The 23522-nt window shown below is 66.2% G+C and overlaps 1 protein-coding gene across 4 annotated transcripts in view; it reads left to right on the forward strand.

The window, feature by feature from the left end:
* The first annotated feature begins 661 nt into the window (after positions 1–661).
* The window catches only part of LOC123353689 (potassium channel subfamily T member 2-like), a 46592-nt gene continuing 23731 nt past the window's right edge, over positions 662–23522 (forward strand). The window contains exons 1-11 of one of the 4 annotated variants that reach the window (XM_044995011.1): positions 662–1241; positions 14250–14329; positions 14892–14994; positions 15367–15420; positions 15504–15552; positions 16460–16519; positions 18336–18410; positions 18869–18952; positions 19259–19356; positions 19666–19846; positions 22759–22923. In XM_044995011.1, coding sequence (XP_044850946.1) covers positions 1153–1241; positions 14250–14329; positions 14892–14994; positions 15367–15420; positions 15504–15552; positions 16460–16519; positions 18336–18410; positions 18869–18952; positions 19259–19356; positions 19666–19846; positions 22759–22923 — 1038 coding nt within the window. In that variant the 5' untranslated portion in view covers positions 662–1152. Of the gene's footprint in view, positions 1242–13151; positions 13196–14249; positions 14330–14891; positions 14995–15366; positions 15421–15503; positions 15553–16459; positions 16520–18335; positions 18411–18868; positions 18953–19258; positions 19357–19665; positions 19847–22758; positions 22924–23522 lie in introns of those variants that run through there. The other 3 variants (XM_044995010.1, XM_044995012.1, XM_044995013.1) reach the window with 3 other exon arrangements.

Consider the following 23522-nt stretch of genomic DNA (forward strand, 5'->3'; position numbering starts at 1 on the left):
TCTCCCGACTCTGGGAGGGGAGTGGGGGCTAGTGGATCAGAGCAGGGGGGGGCTGGGAGCCAGGACGCCTGGGTTCTCTCCCCAGCTCTGGGAGGGGAGTGGGGGCTGGGAGCCAGGACGCCTGGGTTCTCTCCCGACTCTGGGAGGGGAGTGGGGGCTGGTGGATCAGAGCAGGGGGTGGGGCTGGGAGCCAGGACGCCTGGGTTCTCTCCCCAGCTCTGGGAGGGGAGTGGGGGCTGGGAGCAGGACTCCTGGGTTCTATCCCTGGCTCTGGGAGGGGAGTGGGGGCTGGTGGGTGAGAGCAGAGGGGGCTGGGTTCTCTCTCGACTCTGGGAGGGGAGTGGGGGCTGGTGGATCAGAGCAGGGGGGGGCTGGGAGCCAGGACGCCTGGGTTCTCTCCCCAGCTCTGGGAGGGGAGTGGGGGCTGGGAGCCAGGACGCCTGGGTTCTCTCCCCAGCTCTGGGAGGGGAGTGGGGGCTGGGAGCCAGGACGCCTGGGTTCTCTCCCGACTCTGGGAGGGGAGTGGGGGCTGGTGGATCAGAGCAGGGGGTGGGGCTGGGAGCCAGGACGCCTGGGTTCTCTCCCGACTCTGGGAGGGGAGTGGAGGCTGGGAGCATCTTATCCCCCCTCCCGCAGCCCGAGGGGTTAAGGAAGCGCCGCGGCCGCAGGTGGCCCGGGGAGGGAGGGGACAGCACAGCAGCCCCCAGGCGAGGGGCGGATCGGGGCGGCCCCTCCTGCCTGAAACCGCCCCCCGCATCCCTGCCGGAGACCGAGGCGCGCTCAGCCGGCTGCCTCCCCTCGCTCCGCCGCCTCCCTTCCCCTGCCTCCGGAGCCCCGAGCCCGCCTGGCCCCCCGGCCTGCCAGCTGGGGGGGGCCGTGCCATGGGCTAGCGGCAGCCTCCGCTGGGGGCAGCTCCCAGGGCGGCTGCTGCAGGAGCCGGGCACCGGGCGGCTGGCAAGGCGAGGCTGATGGCACCCGCTGCTCGCTTCCCTCCCCAGCCCAGGCAGCGGGGGGCAGAGAGCTGCTCCCGGATGCCCGCCCTGCCCCACCATGCCCGTGGGCCCCGGGCGTAGCGGGCCGCCCTGGCTAGCGGCTCCCGGCACCCGCAAGCCACCAGGGCGCAGCTGAGCGACGGCGGCGTCGAGGGCCAACATGGTGGAGCTGGAGAAGGAGGTGCTGCCCCTGCCCCCTCGCTACCGCTTCCGGGACCTGCTGCTGGGGGACTGGCAGGCCGACGAGAGGTGAGGGGGGCCCCGCGCTGGTGCCTGGGCACGGTGGGCGCTGGGGGGCGCCCTGGGCGAGGGGCGCCTGGGGTGGACTGGAGCAGCCCCGGAGATGCTGGTCCCAGCTCCAGCTTTGCCAGCCCACCTGGGGCGAGCTGTGCCCACGCGGTGCTGGGGGCGTCGGGATCTCTGGGGTGTGGCCCCCTGTCGTGGTTCCTGTGCTGCCTGCTGCAGCCGCCCTGGGCTCTCGGCCTGGGCGCTGGGTGCGGGGTCTGCCGCCCGCCTGCCCGGAGCGCTTTGCCCTGGGAGCCGGGCGCGTGATGCCCCCAGGGCAGCCCGTCGTCTTCCCCGTCCCCTCACCCCCTCTTTGCGGCGAGGGGGGGAAACAGGCTCCAGCTTTGGACTTGCAGGGGGCTCAGTCCCCCTCCCTGACCAGTGCCACCACCCCGAGAGCCTCCCCCATGCTCCCTGCTGATGTCTGTCTCCGGCCACTTCTGCGCCCCCCGCGTGAGGGATGGGGAGAAATGGGGAGGCGCTGCCTCAGGGCGTTGAGAGGGAAAGGAGCGGCAGCATCGTCTGGTGTTTGGGGGAGTACCAGGACTCCCGGGTTCTGTTCCCAGCTCTGGGAGGGGAGTGGGGTCTAGTGGTTAGAGCAGGAGGCGCTGGGAGCCAGGACTCCTGGGTTCTCCCTCCAGCTCTGGGAGAAGGTGTAGGCTCTGGATCAGAATGGCTGGCGCCGTCCCTGAGGAAGCCAGGGCTGTTTACCAGCCCATGTTGGGTGCTTTGGGACACCAGCTGGCTTTCGGTGGCTCTCCATAGCACCCTGTGGCGTCGCCTGGCGCCCCGGGGTCCTTTGTGGCTCTGACGGCTGCTGCATGGCGCAGCAGGAGCCTCCGTGGCTCTGTGTGGAGCTGGGCGGTTTCCCCGTGGCATGGCGGGGGGGGGTCCATGGCACTGCGTGGGGCACTGTGCAAGGGGCTCTGGTGTCTCCCAGGGTCTCCCTGGCTCTGACTGGCATGCACAGGGGACGGCCTGGTGCTGCAATGTCCCTCCGCCCCCAGCCGCTGGCCTAGTGGGGCCCCCCCAGCTGCACCATGTGGGGGCAGGGGCTCCGGGCAATGGCAGTGTGCCCCACCCCCAGCCCTGCCCAGTGGGACACTCCGTCTCCATCGCTCATGCAGTCCCCAGCCTCTCTGCCGAGGCAGCCAGTCCCCCTGGAGATCCCGCCCCTGGGGTCAGATTGGAGCTGGGGTCCCCCTGAGGGGAAAGGTCCCATGTCCCATTCCCCACCCCCCTGGGCCAGCCAGTCCCTGCTGCTCTGGGGCTGGATGGTGAGGGGTAGAGTGTGTGGGGGGGGGTAGCAGCGGCTCAGGTCAGGAGTGAGGGGCACCAATAGAGGGGGGGCTCCACATCAGGCTTGAGGGGCACCAGCGAAGCTGGGGGGCAGGGGGAGCCCAGGGCTGGGCTAGCAGGGCTCTGCAGGTCAGGAGTGAGGGGCGCTAGCAGAGCCTAGGTGGGGGGAGCCCAGCGTGGGGCGGGTCTGGGTCTGTTCTTCCAGTGACCCAAGTCTCGGTTCGGTGGCCTGGGGCTGCGGGGACCTAGCAGCTCCCAAGGGGTTAATGAAGCTGTGAGCCCAGATTGGGGGAGGGGGGGTGTTTTTAGAGCTTCCCTGGAGCCCATTCTGCCCCCCCCATCCACCCACACCCCTCCTGTTCCTAGCCTGCTTCCTGCGACAGTCACCGGCTGCTGCCTGACTCCAGCGCCTGCTCATTGCAGCGGGGGATACGGGGGTAGCTTCAGTGCGCCCTGGGCTGGTGTGGGTGCGGGGTGGATACGGGGCAGAGATGGGAAGGAGCAGGAGCGGGGGTGGGACCCTCTTCAACCTCAGCTCATTTCCCCCTGTCGCCCCTGCTCCTCCCCCTTGAGGGGAGGCCTCCTGGAGCCAGGTCCCTGCAGCCTGAGCGGCTACCCGGGGCTGTCGGCTGGTGCCAGCAAGGGGAAACTTCCAGGGCTTTAAGTGCCAGCGTGGATCTGGACCAGCAGGCAGGGGCTGGGTGAAGGAGATCTGGTGTGGTTAATTAGGTGTATCCCACTATGGTGCACACAGACCACAATCCAGCTCCGGGGGCCCCCCATTGTCCTGGGCGCTGCAGAGACCGAGTGAGAGCCCGTCCCTCCCCCAGAGAGCTCCTCAAGGATCATTCTCACCCGCTTACAAAGGGAGAACTGAAGCCCAAAACAGACAAAGATTTGGAGGGGAAACCGAGGCACAGAGCAGGCAAGTGACTCGCCCTGCTCACTGGGTGGCAGAGCTGGGCATAGAACCCAGGAGTCCTGCATGTCAGGGCTGTGCCCGCTTCACAAGCCCACGCCCCCTGTGGGATTTCGCCTCCCCCTGAATGTTGCATACAGAGCGTCTCAGCAGAATGTGCCATAGAATCATAGATTATTAGGGTCAGAAGGGACCTCAGGAGGTATCTAGTCCAACCCCCTGCTCAGAGCAGGACCAATCCCCAAATCCCTAAATGGCCCCCTCAAGGATTGAACTCACAACCCTGGGTTATCTTAGTGTCTGTTCCCTGATGGACAGCAGCCCCCCAGCTAGGGCTGGCTTTAGGACGGGCGGGGCCCGATTCGAAAGAGCTGCAGCTGAAATGCCGCCCAAGGCAGTGGCAGCAATTCGGCAGCAGCTCAATCTGTTGCCGCTGTTTCCGGCGGCACTTCGGCAGAGGGTGCGGGGCCTGATTCCCGGGAATTGGGGGAATCGCCCTAAACCCGGCCCTGCCCCCAGTGCAGCCTGTCTCCCGCCCCCGGCCCCGACTACTGAGCTATCCCTGCCAGGCTTAGGAGCAGCCGGAGTGATTAACGCTCGCTTGACTCGCTGAGGAAGGGAGATCGATAGACCCGCGGCCACGCTGGTGTCTCAACGTGGTGGTTGCTGGTTGCAAGGCCTGCTCCCCCTCCCTGCCTCGGTGTCCCCCCATCGCCGATTTCACCCCAGCCCGGCGTCCCCTGGCCTGCCTCTCCCCACCCCCATCCCCACCCCCTCCCCAGGGGGCAAGGCCGGGACCAACGCGCTTCCCACCCACCTCCCAATTTCAAACACCAAGGTGCAGCCTGCTGAGACTACAGCTCCCAGCATGCATTGCTCCCTCCCACCATTTATGCTTGGCTAGCGATAGAGTGGTGCATACTGGGCACTGTAGTTTCCTGGGGGCGCAGCACCAAGAGTAGAGAACGGGGCAGTTGCGGCAGTGGGACCCTGGCCTTTTGCCGATGAGGCATTGCTTGGCTGGGCTGGAACCCTAGCTGTAGGAGGGAAGTGGGGGGTAGATGGGGGAGGGGCTGGAGTGAGGACTCCTGGGTTCTAATCATGGATCGGTGACCTGGGCTGAGCCCTTTCCCTGCTCTGGGACTCAGTTTCCCCCTCTGCACAATGCTGGTAGCTCCCCATCCTCTCCCACGGTGAGGGGCTCTGTGGCTGCACCTCGCTGTGGGCATGGAAGTGGTCAGGTGCCCATCTGCAGCTGGATGGGGCCCTGGGCGGAAGGAGCGGACCAAGCTTGGCCCAGGTTGGCATTGGGCCTCTCAGGATTCGCTGCTGGCCCCCAGCTCCTCAGGGAGCTGAAGTCTTGATGGCGCCAGGCAAATGGGTCCCCGCCAGTGGCTTGTGGCCCTTCCTGAGCCTCCACTGGCCGAGGCATCAGCGGGCTGGGAGAGAGCTGGGGGGGCACTGGTTTTCCGTCCCTGTGGGAGCTTGGGCACGTCCGTGCATCTCTCCAGGCCTCAGTTTCCCCATCTGTAAAAGAGGGACAATAATCCCTCCTGTGTCTAGTAGACTGGGAGCTTTTCGGGGTAGGGGCTGTCTCTCGCTATGTCTGTGCAGCACCGATCTCCCCCCGTGGGTCTGGGCAGCACCTGGCACAATGAGCACCCAGTGGTGCCCAGGGCGACGGGGGCCCCTATTGGCACGACTCTCAATGGCTGGCTCTGGAGCAGCAAAGGGAGGCAGGGCGCGGGGGTTGTGCCCAGCAGAACGCTGGGCGCAGCTGAGGGTGGGAACGAACAGCTTCCTTACATGTGTGTCTCCTGCAATTGAAACAAGGCACCGCAGGAGGGGCTGAGCCGGCCCCTTGCCCCCCTGGGTCCTGATGCGCTGATGCCCCTGTGCCCGCTGGCCCAGGGAGGGTGAGCTGGAGAGGTGACACACCTCCCCCCCCCCCAGCTGGGCCCCGGAGCAGAACCAATGTGGCGAAAGCCCTGGGAGCATCAGCAGAACCAGGGGCAGGCAGGCCCAGTGCGACTTCCTGGTCTGAAGTGGGGGATGGATTCTGATCTCAGTTGCCCGCCCCAGGGGCCCGGGGGAGCTGCCCCCAGCCCTGAGTGCTCAGCTGGGCCAGGCAGGGGCCACGGCCCCCCTCCCCTCATCCACATCCGCACCAGCTGGTTCCCACCACTAGCTACTTGCCAAGGCCCTTCCGAGCTCTGCCCCTCCTGCCTGACCCGCCCCACCCTCTCCCTGCATTGGGACCGTGCACCCCACCTGCAGACGCTCCCGGGCCCCAGCTTCCCCGATTGAATCCGGACTGACACCAGAGCCAGACCCAGCCGTCCGCCTGGAGTGGCTTTTACCAGCAGGACACATTTACCGAGGTTGATTTGATCAGCCCCTGCGCTGAGCTGCGGCTGGGAGCCCCGGGGCCAGGCAGGGAGCACTGAAATATGGGGCCTGTCTGCCGTGTGATCTGCAGGGAGCTCCCCCACCAGCAGCTGCGGGAGCCGTACGGGGAGCAGGTGGTGGGGCTGATTGGCCTGGGGGCTGTTCTCCATGGCTGTGTCTTGGCAGCAGGGTTTAATGGGGACTGGGATTTCTGAGGCTGCCGGTGCTGCTGATGGGGACGGTGGGTTCAGTCGTGCTGCAGGGGCTGGTGCCAGGCTGAGGAGGTTTCATGGGTGCTGCGTTCTGCAGGGCGGCACTTTAGGAACAGAGCTGGGTGGCTCAGCCCCCAAAGCACCTAGAGACCCTACAATAACAAACCACCACATGGAGCCCCTGCATGACCCTCTATTAACATACGGGTCAGTGCAGCTGCCGTGCTCATAATTGATCCTACGCTAAGGAAACACTATAGGGGTCTGCGCACCCTACGATAAACCAGCGCCCAGCTCCGCGCACCCTACAATAACAAACCAGTGCCTGGCTCTGCACACCCTACGATAAACCAGCACCCAGCTCCGCGTACCCTACAATAACCAGTGTCCAGCTCCGTGCACCCTACGATAACAAACCGGTGCCCTAACCAGTGCCCAGCTCCGCGCACCCTACGATAATAATCCAGTGCCCAGCTCCGTGCACCCTACGATAACAAACCAGTGCACAGCTCTGCGCACCCTACGATAAACCAGCACCCGGCTCTGCGCACCCTACGATAAACCGGTGCCCAGCTCCACACACCCTATGATAACAAACCGGTGCCCAGCTCCGTGCACCCTACGATAAACCAGCACCCAGCTCCATGCACCCTATGATAACAAACCGGTGCCCAGCTCTGTGCACCCTACGATAAACCAGCGCCCAGCTCCACACACCCTACAATAACCAGCGCCCAGCTTCACGCACCCTACAATAACCAGTGCCCAGCTCCGCGCACCCTACGATAATAATCCAGTGCCCAGCTCCGCGCACCCTACGATAATAATCCAGTGCCCAGCTCCGCGCACCCTACGATAAACCGGTGCCCAGCTCCACGCACCCTATGATAATAATCCAGTGCCCAGCTCCGCGCACCCTATGATAATAATCCAGTGCCCAGCTCCGCGCACCCTTCGATAAACCAGCGCCCAGCTCCACGCACCCTACAATAACCAGCGCCCAGCTTCACGCACCCTACAATAACCAGTGCCCAGCTCCGCGCACCCTACGATAATAATCCAGTGCCCAGCTCCGCGCACCCTACGATAAACCGGTGCCCAGCTCCGCGCACCCTATGATAATCCAGTGCCCAGCTCCGCGCACCCTATGATAATAATCCAGTGCCCAGCTCCACGCACCCTTTGATAAACCGGTGCCCAGCTCCGCGCACCCTACGATAATAATCCAGCGTCCAGCTCCGCGCACCCTACGATAAACCGGTGCCCAGCTCCGCGCACCCTATGATAATAATCCAGTGCCCAGCTCCGTGCACCCTATGATAATAATCCAGTGCCCAGCTCTGCGCACCCTACAATAACAATCCGGCGCCCGGCTCCATGCACCCAGCGTGCCAGGCGGCGTGGTGAGTGCTGATAACGGTGCCAGTTCCGCCCCCTTCCCAGCAGCCAGGGGAGGCGTCTAACTGGCAAATTACTGTTTTTCTTGGACTGTCACAGGAGCTGGGTGCTGGGTGGGCGCCGAACGAGAACGCAGCCGGCGAGAGATTCCCGCATTGGGCCACCCACCCGCCACACAGGAGCTCCAGCAGGGCTGATCGCCACATTTCAGCCACCAGCAGTTCCTGGGGGCCTTGGGGGGCTGGGTTCATGGCTGCAGGGGCTGGAAATGCTCCCAAAGGGTGGAGCCCCAGTGGGAGAGGGCTCCAGGATTCACCCCCCCTCTCCAGCCTGGATGACAGAGTCCTGGGAATAGAACCCAGGTGTCCAGCTCCCTGCTCTAACCACTAGACCCCACTCCCCTCTTAGTGGCAGAGAGAGAGAACCCAGGAGTCCTGGCTCCCAGAGTCCTGGGGGATATTGCTCCCGCCAGCCCCTCTGCTCCCCGTGGACTCTGCCTGGCCCCAGCGGTTCTCAGCCTCGGCCGGAGCGGAGGGGAAATCTGGGAGCTGCTCTTGGCTCCTTTCATTGCCGGTCTCAGCTGCCCAGGAAGGCTCCGGCCCAGCAACTGCAGCCTAAATTCGGCCTTCGCCTGCCAGGCGGCCCCTCCCCTCCCCCTCCCAGCCTGCAGAGAAAGGGGCTTTGGGTTCTTCCCTGGGTTCTGCCCTCAGCGGCGCAGAGCTGGAGCGTCAGAGACAGGCGGGCGGGTGGGCGAGAAAGAGGCAAGATTTCCTCCAGCTCTGCCGGTGCCCCTCAGCCCCGACCCGCAGCCCAGCTCTCTAGGCCGGGGGTTGGGCGGGGGGTGCGCAGCCTCCTGCCCCTTGGCTGGACGCATCAGCAAATCGCTCCCACCTGACGGGAGGTGGAAGCTGGAACCCGCGTCACTTTCCCTCCCCCGTCCGCTTGTTTGTCAGCGGCGCGAGTCCCCCGGGGGGTCCCAGGCTGTCTGCTCAGCCCCAGCTCCCCGAGCCCAGCTCCGGCCCCGCTCCCAGAGAATCCCAGGGCTGATCCGTGAGCTCTCGTCGAAAGGGCCTTGCGCCTGCCGCCTTCAGAGGGCAGCAGCTTCCCCCCGTCAGCCCCTTGGGGAAGGCTCCGCGTGTCCCTCCCCCAGTCCCAGAATCCATCTTTGCACCAGCCGCCTCACTGGTCTAGTGGCTTTCCTGACGCTTCTGTGGCGTGGGAGCCGAGTGGCTGCGCCCCGTCGTCCCCGGGAGAGACGCTGCGTCTGGCCGGGCTGCGAGTCCCCTTTCTGCCTCGGTAGCCAGCTCGGGGGGGTGGAGAGAGGCCCCAGCCTCGAGCCCAGTGCCTGCCTGGGAGATCCGTGTCCCGCTGGTGGGTCCCTGCTCCGGCCACGCCTTGCTGGCAACCAGCCCACCGTCCCCTGGATCGCCCAGCTCGCCCCAGCTGGGGCACTCAAGCCCCACAGGTCCTGGTGCAGCCGCTGGCACCGGTGCAACGTGGGCGTGAGACGCTCCCAGCCAGCCTCTCCCTGGCCTGGGGGTGGCGGTGGGGGCGTCTCACGGGGGGTGGACAGGGCCACGTGAGAGAGGCAGCTTTTAGATGTCCCGTGGCACCACACGGGACATCTCCGGCAGCCAATCCGTGCCTGGGCGTAGCACTGCCAACAGCCAATCAGAACGTGGGTGTGGCATTCCCCTGACAGCCAATTCGAGGGGTGTGTGGCACTGCCAACAGCCAATCAGAAGTGGGGTGACCCAGACACCGAGTGTGAAAAATCGGGATGAGGGTGGGGGGTAATAGGAGCCTATATAAGAAAAAGACCCACAAATCGGAACGGTCCCTATAACACTGGGACATCTGGTGGCTCTGATCAGAGGATGGGTGTGGTGTTCTCCCTGACAGCCAATCAGCGTACGGGGGTGACATGAGCGTCAGCCAATGAGGACGTGCCTGTGGTTTATCCTGCACCATAAGAGCCCCGGGGCGGGTGCTCTGTGCGGCGAGAGACCCCAGGGTTGGGCTGCTGGCCCCCCTCCCCCGATGCTGTGCACCCCTCTCGCCCAGCACCCCCTGGCGTTTGGGGAAGGGGGCGGCCAGGGCCTAGCAGGATCCCGGCTGGGCGAGTGGGGGGCTGTCCCTGCCCCCCAGGGCTGAGTGGTGATGCTGGGGACTCTGCGCCAGGCTCTTTGCTGCGGGTGCCGGCTGGCTGCAGCGGGGCTGATCTGTATTCCACGCAGGCCGCCGGCTCTAACCACCCGCTTTAATCGCACCCGCCAGCCGAGGTGACTCCTGCTGGTTCCAGAGTGCGCCGAAAGCGTTAACCCTTTGTGGCAAGGCTGACCCGTGACCTCTGACCTTCCGAGAACGTTTTCCTGTGGGTGGTTAAAAAGTGGTTGGGGGGGGTGTCACGGAGTGGGGGGAAGTCAGGGCCCTGCACCCCTCTTCCTGCCAATCACCAGGGCTCTCAGCCAGCCAGTAAAGCAGAAGGTTTATTACATGACAGGAACACAGTCCCAAGCAGGGCGTGTAGGTACAACCAGGATCCCCCAGCCAGGTCCCTCTGGGGGGGTTATGGAGCTTAGAGCCCAGCCTGGGGTTCCCTGCGTTCCACCACCCAGACCCAAACTGAAAGCAAACCCCTCTCTAGCCTCTCTCCCCCCTTCCCCCCAGCTCCCCCTGTCCTTTGTCCAGCTGCCCCGGCAAAGGTGTCACCTGGCCCCACCCCCCTCCTGGCCCAGGTTACAGGCTCAGGTAACTCTCACCTAAAGTCACCCCCTGCTCTCCCCTCCCCCATGCAGCCAGCCCCAGTAACTAGACACATTCCCGGGTCAGTCCGCCCGGCTCCCTACTGCGTCATGGGGGGGGGGGGCAGGGATGCCCCAGCCCTAGTTTGATGATCTTCCAACAAGCTAAGAGGGGGACAGCGCCAGCGCTTGGGGGTCCCCTAAGCCCAGGGGAGGCCTGGCTGGAATCCACCACCCCAGGCCTGCAGCGGCCAGGCACCGGAAAGGCTCCTGCCCCTGCAGCCTGGGGGCAGGGGCGGCTCCAGGCCCCAGCATGCCAAGCGCGTGCTTGGGGCGGCATGCTGCGGGGGGCGCTCTGCCGGTCGCCAGGAGGGCAGCAGGCGGCTCCGGTGGACGTCCCGCAGACGTGCCTGCGGAGGGTCCGCTGGTCCCGTGGCCAGAGCCCTAGGGTGGGCGTTCCCCTCCCAGTGCCCCGGGGGCAGGGCAAGGCACGCACCCTGGGGAGCAGCGAGGGGAGAATGAAGCCAAGGGGGCAGGGTCTCGTTAGTACCCCATGCAGGCCAGCCGTGGGGCCAGCCTGGGACCCCCCCCCATCCCAGCGCACTCCTGGGGGTATCCTCAGCGGGGCCAAAGGGGCAGAACCCCACTGGTATCACCAGGGCTTGTGCAATGTGTCATCACAGGCACAGATCCCTCCCCCCCCCCGCCAGGTGCCATCCCCCCGTTGCCTGGCCACTGAGATCATTTCCTCACCCGCCCTGGGCACAACGGGCAGGCAGATTCCCCGCCCAGCCTCCCATTGCCCGGGGGCAGCTGCCTGTGTGGATCCTACCTCCTGACAGACTCACCCCTGCCGCTGCAGACACCCTGCCCAGCCCCACTGAGACAAAAAGAAGGGGTGACCGGGACCCCCCCCATACAAAGAAACCCTACAGGCCTAATGCAGCCTCCATCAGCCAGCACCTGTTACCCGTGTTCTAAATAGCTCCATGCAAGCTGGGGTGGGGGGGTGGCCCCAGCAATGGCCCCTTTGCACTAACGATTGGACCCCCCTGGGGTGAGCTGGGGAAGGGGACGTCTCCTCCAGCCACGGGGAGCTGAGAGCAGCCCCTGGGCGTCGGCAGCGCCTGGCACCAGCTGCGTCCCACACTGAGCTCTAACGAGGTTTTGTTATTTCTCCTCGCGCCGGATCCACGGGGCTGCCTCGCCGTCCCCTGGCCCCGCACTGGGATTCAGTATTGCCCGGGGCGGGGGGGGGGGGTTGTGGCACAGAGCCGCTGTGCACCAGGCTGCCCCACACTCTCACTTCAACCATGGACCCCTTCTGAGCTGCCCAAAGATGAGATGGGGCAGGGAATGGGGCATGGGGACTTTCTCCTCTAGGGATGTCGGCTCCAATCTGGCCCCAGAGCAGGGGGCTGGCTGGCTTGGGGGAGAAGGGAATAGGCACCTTCTTTGCTAGGTGAGTCCCGAATAGTGGTGGTGGGGGGGTCAGGGACGTGTCCCTCCTGCCCCGGCATCACTGCAACGGTCACACTCAGGGCAGCTCCCCATCTCACAGCGATGGGCTCAGCCTCCCTACAGACCCAGGCAGACACTGTTTCATCACATGCCCACACATCCTCTGGGCAACACAATGGCAGATGAAATTCCGTGTTGATAAATGCAAAGTGATGCACCTTGGAAAACATCCTCCCAACTGTATGTAAGTTAGCTGATCCCACTCGAGAGAGAGCTTGGAGGCATTGTGGGTAGTTCTCTGGAAACATCCACTCCGTGTGCTGCAGCAGCCAGAGCAGCGAACAGAGCGTGGGGAATCATTACGAACGAGAGCAATAAGAAGACAGTAAATATCATAATGCCTCTATATAAACCCATGGCATAAATCCAGTATTCATCCTTGAACACTGTGTGCAGATGTGGTCGCCCTGTCTCAAAAAACATATATTGGATTTGGAAAAGGTTCAGAAACGGGCAACAAAAATGATTCGAGGGATGGAACGGCCGCTGTGTGAGGAGAGATTAATAAGACTGGGACTTTTCAGCTTGGAAAAGCGACGACTAAGGGGGATATGATCGAGGTCTGTAAAATCTTGACTGGTGTGGAGAAAGTAAACAGGGAAGTGTTATTTACTCCATCTTATAACACAAGAACTAGGGGTCACCCAATGAAATGAACAGGCAGCAGGTTTAAAGCAAACACAAGGGAGTATTTCTTCACACAGCGCACAGTGAACCTGTGGAACTCACCGCCAGGGGATGTTGTGAAGGCCAAGACTAGAACAGGGTTCAAAAAACAACTGGGAATGGGCGACAGGGGATGGGTCACTTGGTGATTCCCTGTTCAGTTCATTCCCTCTGGGGCACCTGGCACTGGCCGCGGTCGGCTGACAGGACACTGGGCTGGATGGACTTTGCTCTGACCCAGACTGGCCGTTTCGATGTTCTTTAAAGTTTTCCTTTGCAAAACCACAAGGGCTAGAAACGTAATTGGTGGCTGAACGTCGCGAGGCTGCTCTCACCCGCGGATGCCAGGCGCTGGGCCCAGGTCCCAGTGCAGGGCTGTAACCCAGCCCTGCCCCCCAGGCCCACTGGTTCCCGGGGCGAATGACATGGACAAAGCCAAGTCCTGGGTTTCACATTACAGCAGCTGCCTCCCTCCTCCCGGTGCGATCAGGTGCTCTGGGAAGGGGCGAGGAGAAACCAGCAGCTAAGAATCCCTGCAGCAGGCCTCACACAGCGGCTCGCTGGCCTGCCATGGCTGGTGCAGCAGGTCAGGACGCCTGGGTTCTCCCCAGACCCCAGCTCTGGCATGGGGGCCAGTCCTTGCCCTGAGGATGTTCCAGTTGAACGTGAAGCCACCCGGGGAGCCTGCATGTGACAGCGTCTGCTCCTGCCGAGGGCCGAGATCTGGCGGCACAAGGGTGGCCGGAGCTGGTGCCTCGTGGCTCATCAGGAGTGAGAACACGCCAGTGGGGGGACCTGGGGCCGCTCAGCCAGGATTGTGGCTGGGCACGGAGCTGGGGGTGGGACGCGCCACCACAGCAAGATGGCCGGTTCTAGGAGCGGGGCTGTGCCATGGGGATGTAGAGGGGTTTGGGCTGAGTTGCCCTGCAAGCAGATCAGGGACGGCCTATCAGCTCCTGTCCAGCGAAGGGGGAGGCCAGAGGGGTCTCTCTCAGAGGCAGAGGGTGGCCGGGAGCACTGGCTCAGGCTGAGGGATGTATCTGAATGCAGTGAGCTACTTCAGAAGGTGCTGCAGGTCAGAACCGAGGTGTGGGGGCAGCCCGGGGCTGTGGGGCACCAGCAGAGCTGGGGGGAGCCTGGGGCTGCAGGCTGGTCTCATAACCTGAGCCCTTGGTCTGATGGAGGCTCTGAGGTCTTGGAGCCAGCAAGTCCACCAGTGGATCTGGAGCGGAGCCGGGGGTAAGGTCCGATCGCCACTGCTCTTCTGGGGGCAGAGGGTGGCACAAGGGGCTTTGGAATCCAAATGTCTGGCTGCTCCCTGCATCCTGGCACATCACTGATGCCAGCATCCCTCCCTGCACCCCCCCAGGCCTGGTTCCACCCCAGGCTCCCTCTCCGGCTCAGTGATCACAGCTAACGAGACGCCGATCGGGGGAGGCCAAGCGAAGGGAGTCTAGCTTAGGGTCCTGCCAGCCAATTAGCACCCAGCAGTAAGTGATGTGCTGGAGTGAGGGCCTGGAGCAGCCGGGCTCTGCCAGCCCAAGGCAAAGGGGCACCGTGGCCCGATAGGACCCTGGTGGGGAGAGGCTGGGCCGGGACTCGGAGATCTGGGGTGGCCCACCCATCTCTGCCACCGACTCCCCGTGGGCGAGTCACTGACCCTGCCCTGCCTCCCAGGGGCGCTGTGGGGTAAAAGCCCCTGGACTGTGTCCGGGAAGGTGGCACCCTGGGGAGCTGTCTCTGGTGCTGACCCAGGCCTGGCAGCCCCGTTCCAAGCAGGCAGGTCCCTGCAGCCTCAGCTCTTCCCCGTCTCTCTCTCTCGCAGGGTCCAAGTGGAGTTTTACGTCAACGAAAACACCTTCAAGGAGCGGCTGAAACTCTTCTTCATCAAGAACCAGCGCTCCAGTGAGTCGCTCCGTCCGGCCCCCGTCCTGGGGCGGGCCTGGCACAGAGTCTGGGACGGCCAGAGCAGGGCGCGGCCTCCCCACGGCCCAGGCACCACCGCCCGCGGCGATGGACGGTTCCGTGGGTCTGCAGCTGCCGGGGCCCCGAACAGGGTCTGCCTGGGCCACAGGGATGGGACCAGCTCACAGCTCGGCGCCCCCGGGAACCTCCCGTTTGCCCCTCCAGCCCCAGCTCCTCCCTCGCCTCGCGGGCGTGACTCTGTCTTTCTTGCTGCCCAGCCAAGCTGTGGGCTTGAGGCAGGAACCCTGTGATCCAGGACTCCTGGGTTGATCCCCAGCTCTGGGAGGGGCAGTGGTTAGAGCAGTGCGGGGCAGGGACTCCTGGGTTCTAGCTAACTCTGGGAAGGGGAGTGGAGTCTAGTGGTTAGAGCAGGGAGGCCTGGGCGTCAGGACTCCTGGGTTCCCTTGTAGTTAGTGGGGTGGGGGCTTTGCCCTCACAGTCTGTGCTCCCCCCAGCACGGCCCTGGGGCCCTGCCAGTCTCACCTCCCCATGTGTGTTTCAGGTTTGCGGGTGCGTCTGTTTAACTTCTCTCTCAAGCTGCTCAGCTGCCTCCTGTACATCATCCGGGTGCTGCTGGACGACCCCCAGGAGGGCCGAGGGGGCTGGTGAGTGGGGGCCCCCTGCCCCGGCTGGGACTAGCTCAGAGCCAGCCCCATGGTGCCCGGCAGCGCCGTGCTGGGAGCCGCGCAGAAAGGGTGGGGTGGTGCCCCGTGGGCAGCCCCCACGGGCTCTCTGCCGCGGGCACTGCTGGGTTTGCTGGCTCGCCCGGGACTCCGATCACCCCACCCTGCCCAGGAACGTGCCAGCTGGAGAGGCTGTCTGAGCAACCTTGGCACGGGGATCACAGCGGGCACCCCGGGGTGGGGATGGGGGGGCAGAAACCAGGGCCGGCCGGTGAATGGCTCAGCCTCCGGGGAGACGATGGCCAGGGGCTCAGAAGTCTGTCTGTCTGTCTGTCTGTCTCTCTGCTTTTCCAGCTGGGGCTGCCCCAGGCAGAACCGCTCTGCTCACCACCTGAGCACATTCGACTGGTAAGTGTCCGGAGGCGCCGAGCCGGCGGGGCCAGGGCTGGGGAGCTCTGGAGCCTGCCCTCAATGTGGCTTTTCTCTTCCAGGACCCCGATTATCTGGGTGAATAGGCCTCTGCCCCTCTGGGGGCTGCAGGTGAGTGGGGGGGGTCTGCAGGGGGCACAGCGGGGGGCTGGAGAGCAGGGGGGTTAGTGACTTGTGGGGGCCTAGGAGTCTGTGTCCCAGTATTGGGGGGGTTGCCCTGGGGGTGTGATGGACACATGGAGGGACCCCCCCCTCGGGAGGGGGCTGAGCTGGTCACACGGGTTATCGAGGGAGGTGTCATGTCAGCAGTTTCACCAGCCGCTTTCCTCCCAAAGGATCCCAGAGGTTGCTTCTCTGGGCGCTGAGGTGCAGCCACCTCTGGGGTGGGGCGTGGTCACCCGGCAATGTTTAACCCTCTGGCCAAGGGCCCCGGGGGTCATTACGGCTACGGATGGAATCGGTGACTTCCAAAGACTCCGTGATTTCAGCCCCGGAGGCTGGGAGCTGCAGGGTCCCGCCAGAGGCAGCGGGGCCCCCAAACACCCAGCCGCCATGGGCAGCGGGGGATCCCCACAGCTCCCCACCGCCGCGGGCGGCAGGGGGACCCTGGAGCTCTGAGCCCCCCCAGGCGGTGCCAGCCCCGGAGCTCCCAGCCACCCCACGGGCCTGGCAGAGGACCCCGGCTCCCGCCAAGCAGCCGTCGGCCCCGCAGGCCCCAGGATCACGGCTGAGGTTTGGTCACGGGTGTTTTTAGTAAAAGTCAGAGACAGGTCGTGAGCTCAGTGAATTTTTCTTTTTTGCCCGTGACCTGTCCCTGACTTTTACTAAAAACACCCGTGACCAAACCTTAGCCGTGATCCTGGGGCCTGCGGGGCCGACGGCTGCTTGCGGGAGCCGGGGTCCTCTGCCAGCCCCTGGGACGCCCCGAGGCCGTGCGCTGGTGGGGCAGGCTCTGGGCTCCCTATGGGGCTGGCAGCGTCGTTCCCTTACTGACCCCCCCGCTGCTCCCCACCCCCAGGTGCTGGTGGCTTTGATCAGTTTCCTGGAGACGATGCTGCTGGTGTATCTCGGCTACAAGGTACAATCTGCGGGGTGGGGGCTGCTCTGTGCAAATCGCCTTGGCCTGAACCACGCCCCCCCCCCCGCCCTCAGTGGGCCCCGGGGGCAGGAATCCCCGGCCCTAGACTCTCCCTGGGAGGGCAATGCCAGGAGAAAGTGGGTACCCCCTCTGCCCCCCATGCCGCCCCCCGGGATCTCTGCCTTTCCGCTGCTGTCACCTGCTACAGCAGGGGGGTCCCTCTGAGCGAGCCAGGGGAGGGGGCCAGACTCGGCACGGGTGTAAATCAAGGGAACCACCCTGGTTTACCCCAGCTCAGGATCTGGCCCTCGGGGCTCCAGCCCCGCCCCCAATCCCCCAGTACGTGGCAACTCGGCCCCCTCCCGAGGCAGCTGGCGGACACCCCTGGAGTGATGAGCTCTTTGGGGGGGATGGGCAGAGAGGGACCCCCCTGTCCTGGGATCATCCCATTCCCTGGTGATGGGGGGAGTGGGGCTGGGACTGGAGGGGAGAGAGGCTGCAGCCGGGGGGGGCAGGGTAGATGGATTTAACGCCCCCCCCAGTCTTGATATTGACAAGGCCAGTTCTCCCCAATCCGCCGTCTGGTGCCCAAGTGGCTGGGGGTTCCCAGATCTTTCCCCTTCGTTTCCTTTAACGACCCCCCTTTGAGCCGACTCATTAAAGCTGTGGGACCAGGGGGGAGACAAGCACCCGCAGAGCCCCCCCGCCCCCCCGGCTTTACAACAGGCTGTGGTAGTTTGGGGAAAGACTGATAGAGCCGCGTGGACAGGACCAATGGAAACTGCTCCCCCCACACCCCCAGCTCGGCGGGTTCCCCTCAGTCCGGACCCCCAGCCCCACATTAGCCCAGCCCTGGGCTGCCCTCCCGCTCGGCCAGTGCCCCTCACTCCCGACCCGCAGCCCCTGCCAGCCCAGCCCCAGGCTCTCCCCCCAGGCTCTGCCGGTGCCCCTCACTCCCGACCCGCAGCCCCTGCCAGCCCAGCCCCAGGCTCTCCCCCCTGGCTCTGCCGGTGCCCCTCACTCCCGACCCGCAGCCCCTGCCAGCCCAGCCCCAGGCTCTCCCCCCCGGCTCTGCCGGTGCCCCTCACTCCCGCCCCACAGCCCCTGCCAGCCCAGCCCCAGGCTCTCCCCCCCGGCTCTGCCGGTGCCCGTCACTCCTGACCCGCAGCCCCTGCCAGCCCAGCCCCAGGCTCTCCCCCCAGGCTCTGCCGGTGCCCGTCACTCCCGCCCCACAGCCCCTGCCAGGCCAGCCCTGGGCTGCCCTCCCGCTCGGCCAGTGCCCGTCACTCCCGCCCCACAGCCCCTGCCAGCCCAGCCCCAGGCTCTCCCCCCAGGCTCTGCCGGTGCCCCTCACTCCCGACCCGCAGCCCCTGCCAGCCCAGCCCCAGGCTCTCTCCCCCCCGGCTCTGCCAGTGCCCCTCACTCCCACCCCACAGCCCCTGTCAGCCCATCCCCAGGCTCTCCCCCCCGGCTCTGCCAGTGCCCGTCACACCCGCCCCACAGCCCCTGCCAGCCCAGCCCTGGGTTCCCTTGCCAGGTCAGCCGATGCCCCTCAATCCTGAGTGAACTGGGGAAAGGGGGCCAGGCCTGGGGGGCAGGGGGGCTGGGGCAGGGGGGGCAGGGCTGGGGGGCTGGGGGACAGGGGGGCCAGGCCTGGGGGCTGGGGGGCCAGGGCAGGCGGGCCAGACTTGGGGGCTGGGGGCAGGGGGGCCAGGCCTGGGGGCTGGGGGGCCGGGGCTGGGGGGCAGGGGGATCTGTTACTGTTTGTCCCTGGCGGGAGGGCCTTGGGCTCTGATTTCCTCTCTCCCGTCGCCAGGGGAACTTGTGGGAGCAGGTTCTGCGGGTTCCCTTCATGCTGGAGATGATGAACACGGCACCTTTCCTCATCACGGTGAGTCGGAGCCAGAGACCCCATCCCCACTTCCCCCCTACATCTCCTGCCTCACTAACCCCCTTCCCCCACGAGCCCCCCATCCCCTGCCCTGCTAGATCCCCATCACTCCTGCTAACCTCTCCATCCCACCGCCCCCACCAACCGCCCCATCCCAGCCCCAACTAAACCCCTCCCTGATCTCACTGCTTCCCTCAATAACCCCCCCGATCCATCACCCCCCACCCCTAAGATGACTGGCCCTTGTCATGTTCCTGTCCTAGGCCAGGGGCCCATGGTGGCAGCGGTGGGATCCCTACCGGACACCATCCCCACCCCCACCCTGTCCGGGCCTCAGCCTCCCACATCCAGCAAAGCACAGGGCAGGGCAGATTCCTGCTGCTGGGAGGTCTGTCCTGTGCTGGAGGGGTGGGGGGGGCTCTCCCCCCCCCGCTAACCTCCCCCAACCCTCTGCTCAGGTGTTCTGGCCCCCGCTGCGCAATCTCTTCATCCCGGTGTTCCTGAACTGCTGGCTGGCCAAGCACGCCCTGGAGAACATGATTGTGAGTCTGAAGGCTGGGGTGGGGGGGGCTCGCCCAGGGGTGCGGGACACGGCTCTGCCTCCCCCCTCCCTCGCCTCTGCTGGCTCCCTGGCCCCGTCGGGCAGGGCCCTGCCCCCCACCCTGCCAATGAGCCGCGCCCCCGGTCCCAGCTGGGTCTGGGGTTTCTGCTGCCTGTCCCAGACGTGCCGGGCTCGGTGTGTGTGTCCCAGCTGTGCAGGGCTGTGCGTGTTGCCTGCCGGGTTGGGGGAGGGGACGGCAGCACCCGGCCCCTCAGCGGCCCCCCCCACCCCCCGCCTCTCGTCCCAGCAGAACGATCTCCACCGCGCCATCCAGCGGACGCACTCGGCCATGTTCAACCAGGTCCTGATTCTGGTCTGCACCCTGGTCTGCCTGATGTTCACCTGGTGAGTGGGGCCCGGGCAGCGGGGGCTGGGAGGGGTCCCGGGGAGGTGGGGCCGGGTGAGCGGAGGCCTTGGCCGCCTGCCACTTGGGCCTGGAGACTTGAACCCCCAGAGCCGGCCAGGCTGAGCGCGTGGCATGCAGTACCCGTGCCCGCCTGCAGAGGTCAGCGTGGGGATGTCCCAGCCCCCGTGTGCATTGCTGCAGCCAGCTCTGGGGCGAGGCACGTCACTCACCAGGCAGCGCGTCGCCGGGGTATTTACCATCCCGATGATCCCGGCTGTGACGCTGACCGATGGCTCCCTCCCCACCAGCATCTGCGGGATCCAGCACCTGGAGCGCGCGGGCAACAACCTGACCCTCTTCGACTCGCTCTACTTCTGCATCGTCACCTTCTCCACCGTGGGCTTCGGGGACGTCACCCCCAAGATCTGGCCCTCCCAGCTGCTGGTCGTCATCATGATCTGCGTGGCGCTCATTGTGCTGCCCATCCAGGTGAGCTGCGGGAGGCTGCCCGGACGGGGGGGGGGGGACCGGGGGGCCAGGTCGGACTCGTGGTGAGCCAGGTGCACTCCCGGGGCTCGGGCCTGTCAGCGTAACCCAGGGGGACCTGGCCTCCCTGGGGAGCAGCCGAGCTCGAACCGGCTCCCTCCAGCGGCTGGAAGGTGCCGCTGGCCGAGGTCCGGCTGGCCACACGGTGCCGATGTTTGCCAGGGAGAGGAATGACCCCGGGGGTGCGGTGGGTTCCCCGTCCCTGGCTGCTCTGAGCTCAGGGCCGGCCCACGGCCTGCACCGGGCAGGGCGTCGGACCAGGCCCTTCTGGTCGTGGCATCTCGGGAAGAAGCGACGACTCTGGCTGGGGGGCCCTGGATCCCCCAGGAGCAGGGTCCAGCCGCTTGGGGTGCCCATGGGGCAGGTCAGTGCTGGGGGCGGGGGGGTGGGGGGAATCCAGAGAGGGGAAGCTGGAGCCAGGGCGGCAGCTGAGCTCTCTCTGCGGGCCAGGAGGGGGCGTCCTGCCTCTCCGCTGCCTCTTCGCAGCTCCAGCCCGGCAACCCAGCCAGGGCCACCTGCTGCACCTCGGGCTCGCTGAGCTCCCTTGCCCTGGTGTAGCCAGCACGCCGCTCCAGCGGGGTCACCCCGGATCAGCCCCGCAGGGGAACCGCCTCCGGGGCTTCCCGCACCACTGCATTTGGGCCCAGAGGCAGGATCCCCAGCTGGCATCAGTGGCCTTTGCTCCATTGGCTGCGTGTGCGCTGCATGTGTGCTGTGTGTGTGCTGTGTGTGGCTGTGTGTGTGCTACGTATGGCTGCATGTGCACTGTGTCTGGCTGCGTGTGCACTGCATGTGGCTGTGTGTGGCTGCATGTGCACTGTGTGTGGCTGTGTGTGCACTGCATGTGGCTGTGTGTGCACTGTGGCTGCATGTGCACTGTGTGTGGCTGTGTGTGCGCCGCATGTGGCTGTGTGTGGCTGCATGTGCGCTGTGTGTGCACTGTGGCTGCATGTGAGCCGCATGTGGCTGCGTGTGCACTGCATGTGGCTGCGTGTGCACTGCATGTGGCTGTATGTGTGCTGTGTGTGGCTGTGTGTGTGCTACGTATGGCTGCATGTGCACTGTGTGTGGCTACATGTGCACTGCATGTGGCTGCGTGTGCACTGCCTGTGGCTGTATGTGCGCTGCATGTGTGCTGTGTGTGGCTCTGTGTGTGCTACGTATGGCTGCATGTGCACTGTGTCTGGCTGCGTGTGCACTGCATGTGGCTGCGTGTGGCTGCGTGTGCACTGCATGTGGCTGCGTGTGCACTGCATGTGGCTGCATGTGGCTGCGTGTGGCTGCATGTGTGGTGTGTCCACAGTCCCAGCCAGGTCTGGAGGTTGCTGGGTACTTGCCACCCGGAGCTGGCGTGTGGGGAGCCCTGCCTGGCGGCTTGGCAGCAGCAGCCCCACAAGTGACGGGGGCGGGTGAGGACATGAAGTGCTGGCTCCTGCTGTCTGTCGGCTCCGTGAGAGGAGGATTCGTGCTTCCAGGGCTGGGAACAGCCGGTTTTTGGGGAGCCCCGGAGCCTGGGGAGAGCCGCAGGGTCCCCTGTCCCCTCCCCCCAGGCTGGGGACCTGGGGAGGCCCCAGGGTAAGGCAGGAGACAGGGCCCCCCAGACAGGCTGCCGGCTTTTCCTGGGGCTGAAGGTCTGGGGGGCGGGGGGGGGGATAAAGATGGAGCGGGGGGGTTGCCCCTCTAGCAGGAGGGAGGGAACAGCCCCCCCAGCCCCATGGAACAGCCCCTACCCCCAGGGACACCCCAGCCCCACCCCCAGGGAACAGCCCCCATCCCGAGAAGTGACCCGCCAGCTCCTCTGCCTCCCCATTACCCCCCACGCTCGGCCCCAGCCCCAGAGGCACCGCGCCAGCCCCTCACTGCCCGGCCCGGGGACTCTCAGGGCGGGCGCTGCCCGCCAGGAAGGGGTGGGATCCCCGCCCGAGGGGGCTAACCCAGCTGGCAGCCCCACGGGCCCAGCCCTCCCCCTGCTTGGCAGGACAGCGGCTTGTGAGCTGGCGCCAGCGGAGGCCTTGGGAGCGCGGGCACCTCACTGCCTGGCGCTGGCACCACCGGGCCCAGAGCAGAATGGCGGGGGGGGACCCAGAGCAAATTCATGCTATGGGCCCGCTTCCAGCCCGTGCCCCATGCACCAGGACCCCTCGCCCGGCACCGAGATGCAGCCACCTCTGGGGTGGGGGCTGGGGGCTGTTTATACAGAGATCCCTCCTCGCCTGGTGCTGAGGTGTCCTCGCATGGCTCCTAGCTGCACATCACCTGCTGAGCCCCTCCGCATCCCGGCGTCCCCCCCCCCTTCCCGCATCCCGGCGCCCCCACCAAGCCCCCTCCCCACGGCCCGGCGCCCCCCCCTTCCCCACGAGCCCCCTCTCCCCGCATCCCAGCACCCCCCTCCCCGCATCCCGACACCCCCGCCGAGCCCCCTCCCCGCGGCCCAACGCCCGCCGGCCGAGCCCCTGCCCCCCTCCCCAGGGCCCATTGCCCCCCGCCGAGCCCCCGCCCCCCTCTCCGCGGCCCGGCGCCCCCCCCTTCCCCACGAGCCCCCTCTCCCCGCATCCCAGCACCCCCCACCCCCCTTCCCGCATCCCGGCGCCCCCCGCTGAGCCCCCTCCCCGCGGCCCAATGCCCGCCCGCCGAGCCCCTCCTCCCTCCCCAGGGCCCATTGCCCCCTGCCGAGTCCCCGCCCCCCTCCCCGCAGCCCAACGCCCCCCACCCCCCTTCCCGCATCCCGGCGCCCCCCGCTGAGCCCCTGCCCTGCCCCCCGTGGCCCGGCACCCCCGCCGAGCTCCCCCCCCCCGCTCTGGGGGGCACCGCGCCCCCTATCGCCGCGCTGGGCCCTAAGCCGCCCCCCCCCGCAGTTCGAGCAGCTGGCCTTCCTGTGGATGGAGCGCCAGAAGTCGGGGGGCAACTACAGCCGGTACCGGGCGCAGACGGAGAAGCACGTGGTGCTGTGCGTCAGCTCCCTCAAGATCGACCTGCTCATGGACTTCCTCAACGAGTTCTACGCCCACCCCCGCCTGCAGGTGAGGGGGGCCCCCAGCACCCCGCTGCCAGCTGCTCCGGGGCGACGGGCGAGGGCACAGCCCAGCCCTGCACAGGCATTGTCTCCGGCCAGGGCTTGGGGGGCAGGACAGGGTTGGGGGGGGTCAGCGTGGGGATTGGGGGGCAGGACAGGGTTGGGGGGGTCAGTGTGGGGCTTGGGGGGGCAGGACAGGGTTGGGGGGGTCAGTGTGGGGCTTGGGGGTCAGGACAGGGTTGAGGGGTCAGTGTGGGGCTTGGGGGGCAGGACAGGGTTGGGGGTCAGTGTGGAGGTGGGGGGCAGGACAGGGTGTGGGGGGGTCAGTGTGGGGCTTGGGGGTCAGATCAGGTCAGTGTGGGATTTGGGGGGCAGGACAGAGTTTGGGGGGGTCAGTGTGGGGCTTGGGGGGCAGGACAGGGTTGGGGGGGTCAGCATGGGGCTTGGGGGGCAGGACAGGGTTAGGGGGGTCAGTGTGGAGGTGGGGGCAGAGCCGGGTTTTGAGGGGTCAGCGTGGGGCTTGGGGGTCAGGACAGGGTTGAGGGGTCAGTGTGGGGCTTGGGGGCAGGACAGGGTTGGGGGGTCAGTGTGCGGCTTGGGGGTCAG

The sequence above is a fragment of the Mauremys mutica genome, chromosome 20, assembly GCF_020497125.1.
Source record: "Mauremys mutica isolate MM-2020 ecotype Southern chromosome 20, ASM2049712v1, whole genome shotgun sequence".
Taxonomy (NCBI): Eukaryota; Metazoa; Chordata; order Testudines; family Geoemydidae; genus Mauremys; species Mauremys mutica.